A 10294-nucleotide genomic window follows, 5' to 3' on the forward strand; every position below is an offset into this window, starting at 1 on the left:
AAACACAATTGCGGGGATATCACTAATAGTCTGTGCAAAAAAGGAATGTTTAACAAAAATGGTTCCGTTAATTTTAGCTCCTTAGTCTTTGTTCGTATTTGTTTGCTCATGGAAAACAAAGGAAAACCTCTGAAATGCCTTTTGACGATTTGATCTAGACATTTCTCATTCTCATTTCTACACATACATTACATTACAGCAATAAAAGAGGTGAATAAAGGGGAATCTTCATTTCTTTTCTGTGGGTGTTTTAATGGAAATGTAGATTTTTCAGATCAATTTGCAGAGTGCATATGGTTAGCATGTTCCATATTCTAAGTGTGTCATGCAGAGGGTTAGGGTCTCACACCAATCTAGTCTTGAGAGTCTCAACCCATCAGTCTGATTTTGTCTAAGTTTCATTACCCTCTAGTCTTGGTCATGAATTGGTCCAGGTTTAGGTGGTCTAGACTATTACAATGACTACTTAATGATGGGAAAGTTTTGTCAGCTTTTGTTTTTGAGTCCTTAGCAAGCATCTGACGGTGTAACCTGCCAAATGCATATTTGCCTCCTGCTCGTACAACATGATTGGCTGCTGTGGAGTGATTCAAAGTGTATCTGTTGTCATGAAATTGGAGGTTTGATATCCCTGTACACTTTAAAAAAGCATATATTTTTTGTTTTTTGGCCTTGGGCATGATATCAAGTAGGGCTGCAACTAATGATTGTTTTCATTGTTGACTAATCTGTTGATTATTCCGTCGATTAGTCGAATAATCATTTTAGCAAAAAATGTGTTAAATGTTGACAAATGTCAGCCCGTCTCTCCCAAACCCCCAAATTATGTCATCTAATGTCTTGTTTCGTAGTCACGCCAAAGGGTTTCAGTTCACCGTCATGGGAGAGTGTGTAAAGCTGCCAATATCTGAACGTAAGAAGCTGCAATAAGAGTATTTTGGGGTACTTTTATAGTACTTTTCTATGAAAAATGACTCAAACTGATTAATCGACTACTAAAATAGTCACCGATTATTTTAATAGTCGATTAGTCATCGAATAGTCGACTAATCGTTGCAGCCCTATTATCAAGTCATTCTAGTCAAACACCAGATTTGTGACTCAGCTCTCTTTCCCGTCTTTGTCTGATAGGATATTGATTGATACTGCCTTTAGTCCACTTTAACCACACTACACACTTAAAGAGGCCAAGCATCAGAGGCCTCAGGCAGACCTCAGGCCAGTCGCTGACAACAGATGCCCGTCACTAATCAGTGTCATTAACTTGGCCCTAATATAATCAGGGATACTGTTTTTCTTTGTTTTGTCCACTGAGATGCTTAATCAAGGAGAAGGCGTGCATGCTATGGACCCAGCGGATCAATATGTTAGACGGGAGGAGGTTGAGGTCATGGGTGGTGTATGATTTTGACCTGGCGTTGTCTGCTCATGAGACGTTGGAGAACTTTGACCTTTTGCTCACCAGTGAGGATAAAGCATTTGTTCACGCCAGACAATATACAGACAAATCATGTGTCTACTTAATCATTGCCTTGTTCAATATGTTTATATCATGGTTAAAATAATTTAATGTTCCAGGTCGCTGAGTGCACATACAGGGGTGGTCTTTTCTTTCTCTGGCGGAGCTGTTATTGTGGCCTGTAAACAAGAATTTAAGACCCAATATGGTAGTGTTTGCTTAACACATTAACATGTTTGTTTTCTCTCACTGTAAAAAAAGGATTACTTACTTCACCACCACCTGCAGACAGCTGACACTCCACTGTTTGTGTCCTCGTTGTGCTCTTTTGTGTTAAAAAGCAGGTCATTCAAACGTGCGCTCCACCCTTCTCTGTGGAGATGTTTCACAGCTTGGAATCGAATACACCTGTGTTAAGATACTGAATATGGAAATGAGGAGCTATCCGCACTTAATGTCAATCCTTTGTGATACGAATGGAAGAGTTGATACTGTGAACTTTTCACACCTATGCAACTTTATGAAACTGTTCTGCAGCTGCTTTGTCTTTCTCTCTAACTGATGTCCTGAGCTGAGCTGGTTATGGGTAATAATTGACAGACTGAAAAAGAGTCACTGGAAAAAGGGCGGATTGGAAATCTTTTCTGAGGTTTACCAGTTTTAACAGGATTAAGGAAAAGAGGATCATCTTAAAACTAATGTTTAGCCTCAAGGTCGAAACATGTCAGCTTTACCTCAGGATGAGGGAAACAGACTCATATAGCAATGCAGAGACGTCAGACTGGAAAAAATTCTGTCAAAATTCTGTCCAAAAAAGGCTGAATGTAACAACATTGTGGAATATTTCAAATGCATTATGCTGTTATAGTGAAATATTAACTCAGCAACATGTAATAGTGATGCTGGGAAGCAGTGGTGGGAGATGGATCCTTTACTGGAGCAAAGCAGCAACCTTATTGCACAAAAATGGCCATTGGGTGTTTATTACTTTTTACTTTAGCTGTGATTATTTCCTCATAAGTCACTTTTAATCTATAAATGATCAGAAAATAGTAAAAAGTTAGCATCACAATTTCCTTAAAGCAAAGCCAACATCTTTAAATGTCTCCTCTTGTGCCATCAAAATATTCAGCTCACCAGACGCCCGTTCAATTAATCAACTCTTTGCCTCGGCTCTATTATTGCATCATTAGCATTGTGACAAAGTTGTTTCACTGCTGCAGCAGGACAAAGAGGAACTGAGTCTTACTTCATATATCGCTGAGTAATTTGATCTATGGCCAGTGCTGGAAAGGTTACTTTTGAAATATTAAAGGTCAGAGATTACATGTTATCCTGTTAAACATACAATATGTCATGCCACTAGTTTAATTACTCTGTCAAAGTCATATAATTTATTACATTTGATTACTTTTTGATTTCTGACAAATGTTTTAAACTGGGAAATAAAGCTAAAAAAGGGGGGGCCAGAGATAGACAGTGCCAAAAGAATAGTCGCAGATGAAGAAGCAGAAAGCTACACTTGTGTAAAAGTACATCTTCACAGGAAATGTCTCTGGTAGAAATTAAAGTCACCTAGAATATTACTTCAGTAAAAGTCAAAGAAGCTAGGACCAGTTGCACAAAACACCATAATTTTCTCCTAAAGTTTGACCGTTAAGGCTTAATTTCTCCTTACACAGTTGCAGAGAATACCTTAAAAGGTTTCCTTAGTTAAGGAAAAGCGTTAATTCATTTCCTGCTGTGCTACTACTACTGTAAAAGTTTCCATGGAGATAATTTGTTTGATTGAACTCACGCTTGTGATGTAAAGTTGGCTTAAAGTTAAATAGTGAAAAAAATGGCAGAAGAAAATAAGACGAGAGAATCATCTTGGTCAGAGGAGGACAAGATTACACTTCTAGAGGAATACAATCACAGAAAGCACAAACTACAAAGTAAATTTGATCCCCAAATAACAGAAAACTGGAAACAACTGCAGGAAGAATTTGCAACAGAAAATAATTTGGTGAAATCTTTAGTGTAAAATCAAAAGTGTGTCTATTGGGCTCTCCTGGTTGCACAACTCCTCTGTTAGATTTTCATGTATCATCATAAACTCTTTCTTTGCAGTCGTCTAGGGATTCCTTAAGTACAAGACCAAGAGAAGGAGAAAACCATAAATACTTAAGTGAACATTTTAAGGAAATCTTAAGGAGAACACTTGAGGGTGTTTTGTGCAACTGATTTTACTTTAAAGAAACTTTAACCAGGACTTAAAGGAAAAATCTCAACTTAAGGTGTTTTGTGCAACCGGACCCTGATATTTACTGTACTTAAGTATAAAAGGTAGTTTGATGATATTAAATGTACTCAGGTATTAAAAGTAAAACTACAAATGATATTAATAAAAAAGCAAGCAGTCCGAATTTGGAGAATGATTAAGTTTGTTTTTCATAAAATGTACACCACCTTAAAAATGTCACTCTTGAAGAAAAGGTTTTTTTTCACAACTTAAAGGATTTAAAGAAAAAAATCCAGCTTTTCCTTCCCTCCCCTAACTCCATTCATCTGTCCATCCATCCCTCCTTTCTTCCTTCCCTATTTTGTGGTAAGTATGATGCTTGGGGGAAATGTATTGGAATAAATGTACAGTTCTTGTGCTGATCATTTGCTCAGGCTGGCTCCATGCATCATTATTGGCATTTATTAATGCCTACTTAGAGGTCAGGAACAGTTCATTTGTGTCTTTGATAGTGTTTTATAGAATAATAGATATAACTGTTTATGGGCAACTTACACTGTAACAACATAGAAATGAAACCTAGATGACTGGAAACAAAGACACAGCTGTGTTTGCATTGGTTTCAGCCATTTTTAAAACTGATATAGGCTGAACGAATCTGCTACGAATTTCCAATCTTAACAATAAATATCTTTCTAAAATTTCAGTACAAGTGTGTCGTATTTCATGTGTGCATCATTTGCATTACCAAATCTTGGATGTCTTTTGTTATAGGCCAGTATATCAAAGTCATTTAAGCATTTACTGGAATTGTAATCTATTGAACCATTTTATTTTACAGATTTTACTGTAACTAAACATGAAAATAATAACCTATTTATGAGGTAAATTTAACCCAACATTCCATGTCATTTAATTCTGTACATATTCCACAAAGTCTGGAGATTACTGATTAAAAATCCAACTTGTAGCAGCAACATATCAGACCAATGTGATGGCACAGAGAATACAGTTATTGTCAGAAAATTTTCACAAGACAACTTACAAATGTTCTTATTCCAACCAACACCATTTCCAGTGTTTCGTGTACACATCTTTTTTTATTCTTTTAAGACTAGAACTAACTTGTATACTCAATCACCATTTACTGTTCTTGTCTAGTGTGCAAGCTGCTATTCAAACTGTTGAATATTTGCACATTTACATTGAGTGCAGTTACATCTTTGCACGACTTGGTTGCTCTTATTTATTTTTATTTGTAGTATCACCTCTATTTTATACTTATCCTTTTGAACTGTCTGCATCGTGGGTCAATTCAGAGTGAAGCGTTGTTTGATTCTCTATATGCCTATACATAACTGTAGAATTGACAATAAAGCCTCTTATATCTTGAAATGTTTAACTATAAGTGGTAGAATCATCATTGTATCGTCTCTTGTATTGTTTGATGGATGTTTAAATTGTCTTTATTGTAATGTCCAATGTTATGAATTGTCTGAGGGTTTTGTCTGCAGTGTCAAGTGTTTGTATTGTGGTGTCTTCATTGTAATGTTTTATGTATCTTTTTCTGTTTTCTCTGACGGCCACAGACACAAGAAAAATTTCCAAAAGGACAATAAACAATATCTATCTAGAATTAACCCAGCATTGTGGTGATTGTTGCCCAGCATTTGGGGAGACTTTTCAACCCACTTTGCTGGGTTAGATTCAATAGCTACCCAGCAGTGTAGCTGAAATTTACCCATATAGGGTTGTTGTTTTTAACCCATGCAGCCTTTTAAGGGTGTAATAGTGTGCTCTTAAACGTGACAGAGTAGAATCAGAATTCAGCATATAATGGTCAAGCAAAGCAGGCTGAAGGATGGGAATGTAAATCTCAAAGGAAATGCCTGCAACAGTAAACACATCGTTTCCTTCTACTTCCACTGAGAGCAACAAATATTAATAACAAAGTCTGTCAGTTATTGTGACCATAATAGGTGTTGTAGACGGGGCGGGGCTGTGCGCCTCCACCCGCCTCTGATGCAAATGAAGGGGCTTACCCGGATCTACCGCTGCAGATATTTCCGAGGCTCCTCCCTGCACTTTTTTTTATCGCCTTATAACAGGATATCTCACTGGCGCGAAAAACGCACTGTGTGGCTCTCTATAATACATTGTGGGGCGGATCTTGTGTGTGTTGTTTGAGCCCCGGCTTTTTTTTCTTTTACTCAAGACTAAAACAAAAAAGTTTGGACTGTATCGCAGCAGCGCGTATTTGTATCCAGCAACAACTCGGTCAGCTTTTATCCGGTTGATCCCGGTGAACCGTGGACTCTTTGCTCTTTGGCTGCCGGGGGATTTTCAATGCACTGAATTTCACTGTGGGATTTTATTTTCCGGAGAGCCGGTGAGTACTTTTACCCATGTGTGTGCCTTTGAAAGTTTCCAGTGATTAAACAGAGGGTTGTCTGTGCGCCTTAACACACGCTGTGACTTTTCTTCTTCGCCGGTTCACATGATTGCTGCGTGAAACAAAGCGCTGCCTACATTTCAGGAAACGCAGCCACAGAGCGTTACTTTTACGCAGGATAGTCCTGTACAAGTCTGCAGCCCCTTCCTCTGTATTATACATTTAATTATATATATAGGCTATAATAGGTTATGTAATAACCTTGTGTGCCCGGACAGTTTGTCCATCCCTGCAAGAGGAGCATCCGCAAGATGCAATCAATTATTAATGTGGTCCCATTTGTAGAAAGTAGGCTGTTAGAGGGATGTGATGTCCTAATAGCCCATTAGATGGACACTTGAAATGTGATCTTACATCTGATGGGAGCCACTTTAAAAGGATCATTGCTAATCACTGTGATATTCCCCCCTCAGGTTGTACAGGACGTTCTTCAGAGGCCACTGGTGTCATTTGATCATTTCTGGGAATAAACTCTGGAGGATTTATTAACTGGGAACATGGAGTTCGACTGTTACCAGCACTATTTCCTCGATGATTTCGACAGAGAGGAGGATTTTTACAAGTCGACCGCACCGAGTGAGGACATATGGAAAAAGTTCGAGCTGCTGCCCACCCCTCCCATGTCTCCCACCCGGACTCTGAGCGGTGGTGCCCTGCACCTCTCCCCGGGAGACAAGCTCAACTGGCTGTCCAAAGTCCTGGGGCAGGACGAGGAGTGCGAGGGTCAGTTCATCCCGGACACGGAGGAGCTTTTCGGGAACCTCAGCTCCATCATCATCCAGGACTGCATGTGGAGTAGTTTCTCTGCCAGCAAGCAGCTGGAGAAGGTCAACGGGAGAGTGTCGGCTGCGGCACAGACCGGTGTCTCCCCGGTGGCTCAGATCTCCGTGAGACCGAGCAAAGCGCAGTGCGTCTCTCCCAGTGGCCCGCACGCCGCCTCGGCGACAGACTGCGTCGACCCCGCGGCTGTTCTCACCTTCCCGGCAAGCAGCTGCAGAAAGCCGGCGTCGTCTGGCTCCGAGTCTCGCTCTGATTCCTCTGGTAAGGAAGCAGTCATGCTTTAAATTGCCCCACCCTTACCCTGCCTCAGGACTATATTGCCCTCTAACAATGCGTAATTTGGATAGCTGGGCTGCTGTTGCATAACTGTGGTCTGTGGTGCAGAGGGGTTATCAAGTACGACACAGTCAGTCACCTTAAAGCTGGATTTTTTACCCTCACTTTGACAATGCGCCACATGCTCGCTTTGAATTCCCATGCAGTCTTTTAAAAACCGCGCCCCCGTCACTTTGACTTGAATTTCCCCCTTTCAATATCATCCACCGGCTCTGCATTACAATCAGAGTGCGGTAGAGGGGCGGGGTGACCGGGTCCTGGTGATTTATTACTACTACACACACAGCGACACACAGTGAGAGTAACTCTTTCACATTTTCCAAATTAGGGTGTGCCCCCTGCCAGCAGATCTCCTCATTTAAATTGTTGATGAATGCTCAGTGCTCAAAGACAAAAGCCTGAATTCCTGCAAACTTTGGCATAGATGACCACTGCTGTTAACACCTCAGCTCCTGCTCTGCCCTCCTCAGATGGGGGAGTAGTGATCTGCAGGCTTGGCTGAGGAATGCACTTCCTTGTAGTCAGTTTTGTAACATTTTCATTCAGCTTGACTGGCTAGTAGAGTATTTGGGAAAGGATGGCACTGAAACATGCCTTTAAAACCTTTATTCTACATGTATTGATGAGTACTTCATATGTGATTCCAGATGATGATGAGGAGATCGACGTGGTCACCGTGGAGAGCAAGCAGAACCGGGTGCGGCTGGTGAACGTCAGAAAACCAGTGACCATAACAGTCCGGGCTGACCCCTGCCCCAAACGCTTCCACATGTCCGTCCACCGGCAGCAGCACAACTATGCCGCCCGCTCCCCAGACAGTGAACCAGAACCCGAGGAGGAGGAGGAGGATGAAGATGAGGAGTATGAAGAAGAGCCCCAAAGCAAGCGTTCCTGCACAGGATCCAGTCATCAGTCAGGCTCTTCTGCTGGTGCCTCCCTGCCTGGCTCCCCCTCAGATAGTCCCCAGAACTCAGACGCAGAGGACACTGACCGCAGGCGGAACCACAACTTCCTCGAGAGGAAGAGGAGGAACGATCTTCGGTCCCGTTTCCTCGCCCTGCGGGATCAAATTCCCGGTTTGGAGTCGGCAAAGACTCCAAAGGTGGCCATCCTGACCCAGGCGACAGAGTACCTGGCGGACCTGCACACGAGGGAGAAACGGCAGCTCCAGGAGAAGAAGCGCCTCAGATCCCGACAGCAGCAGCTCCTCCGCAGACTCTCTGAACTGAAGCGCTCTTGAGACGCATACAAACTTTGCTTTTTACATAAACTGCCTCATTATTTCCAGTCAGGAACTTTACTCTCAAGTTACCTGTCACTTTTGGAACGCTCCAGTTTTTATATAACAAACATGCCTCATGTAAATAGCTGTGAATATTGTTTTGGAATACATTCATATAGCTGTGGGCTTCCTATGAATTGAGTGTGCTGGCCAATGAACCTGATATGGGGAGGAGGAGCAGTTAGTGTGCTGTGTTTTATCTTTTCTCTGGACAGTGTGTTAGTTGTGAGCAGGGGTGATGGATTTTTACAATTATGACTAAGACATTTCCTGGTATGCTGTGATGGGAAATATGAACTTTGTTAATAGTTTATCAGTGTGATGATAGTGAGTATATGCAGCCTTCAGGATGTGTGTTTGAGATGTCTTCATTTCATCATTGCACACTTAAAAATGGAGTGAAGTGTGAATGCCTTTCTGTGTGTGTGTGTGAATGAATGAACAAATGAGTCAGTTCTAGTTTGTTTGGTTTACATGACTGAGTGTTTGATGTACAAAGTGTTCTGTAAATAATAGCTTATTGCTCCCGGTGAAGGAGACAAAATCAAGAGTCGTCAACAAGCTTTGCTCCTCTTTATGACGTGCCATCAGGCATCGAGGAACCTCTATTTTGTTAAGAAAATAGGAAAAATGGGCAAAAAAAAGGAGTAAGTAGCACTGCTGTACTTTATATTCACACGTCACTTTGTGATTTCAATGCTTCTCCTGATTTTAGTTGATTTTTAAAGCATGCTAACATCGACAGCAACATTAAATTTTTATACAATATTTGCATACAAACCTGAAGTCTTTGTGTTTTATTCAAATGCCATACACTGCTAACACACAAGTTACCCTGCCATCAAATTAGTTCTGTTCTCCTCTCAAAATTACCACCATAGCATCTACTAGTTTCCACTTCCATCACAAAGAAACCATGCACCAAACTGAACCTTTAAATTAAATGTTTAAGGCAGAAGTAACAAATGACACAGATTCATCCTGCCTCACACTGGTGGTGTGGGTAACATCCACCACATGCTGCCGTGGTATTGCCCCTCCGGAGAGAAAACCTACTATCACACACAAATCAGCTGTAAATGAGGGCGGATCACAAACAACCTGCTTGATTTCCTCCCCTCCGTGTCACTTTGCGGTATCTGTCGAAAAAATGAGCATGTCTTGTGCACCAGCTGCTGGTCTACAGAAGGTTAGACTGAGCATGTCCTTGAAACTTGCCCTTGAAGAGTGTGTGATACTGTTGTGGATCCTCCCCTCTGCAGTGGCTGCTGCACGCTGGGCACCTGATGTGCTCTGAACTAGGTTACCCACACACACACACACACACACACACACGTACAATCGGTATCTTTAGAACAGTCCCCGGTGGTTTGGAGGCAGAGGTTGTGTGGACTGCTACTTGGATCCAGTGCAGCTATTCACACAGGTATGCAGCTGGAGAGCAGCGCTGCTTCATGTAAGTGGCTGTAAAGTGGCCTGTAAATGGAGAACAGTTAAATCTCTGTGTGAAAATCTCTCAGTCATTTCTACATTATTGGATAACACTACCCTCTTGTCCCTCCTCATAAGGCTTACATTTGTTATGTGACATGCCTTTTACTGCCCTTTGTTATATATTCCATTGCTTTGTGGTCCATGTAATTGGTGGGTGTTGCGTGCCTGTAAGACTCCTAACATGCAGCTGCTATTCCCTAGAGAGCTACTGGTGTAGGTATAGCAAAGAGATCTCGTAAAGATTTCTTCACTTTTGATAGATGAAAT

At 41.5% G+C, this 10294-nt stretch overlaps 1 protein-coding gene across 1 annotated transcript; it reads left to right on the forward strand.

Moving 5' to 3' along the window:
- Positions 1-5769: 5769 nt before the first annotated feature.
- mycla (MYCL proto-oncogene, bHLH transcription factor a) lies at positions 5770-9313 on the forward strand. The gene is made up of 3 exons (XM_049595537.1): positions 5770-6072; positions 6549-7176; positions 7899-9313. Exons 2-3 carry the CDS (start codon positions 6633-6635, stop codon positions 8489-8491), a joined length of 1137 nt encoding a protein of 378 aa, XP_049451494.1. The 5' UTR covers positions 5770-6072; positions 6549-6632; the 3' UTR covers positions 8492-9313.
- The last annotated feature ends 981 nt before the right edge of the window (positions 9314-10294 follow it).

Source organism: Epinephelus fuscoguttatus, linkage group LG14 (assembly GCF_011397635.1).
Source record: "Epinephelus fuscoguttatus linkage group LG14, E.fuscoguttatus.final_Chr_v1".
In the NCBI taxonomy this organism is placed as follows: Eukaryota; Metazoa; Chordata; class Actinopteri; order Perciformes; family Serranidae; genus Epinephelus; species Epinephelus fuscoguttatus.

What these genes read in the sequence shown, in the direction of transcription:
- mycla (XM_049595537.1), top strand. Translation starts at nt 6,633, where the DNA reads ATGGAGTTCGACTGTTACCAGCACTATTTCCTCGATGATTTCGACAGA. An exon ending in GTCTCGCTCTGATTCCTCTG is followed by an intron (nt 7,177 to 7,898) that starts GTAAGGAAGCAG and finishes ATGTGATTCCAG; the next exon opens with ATGATGATGAGGAGATCGAC.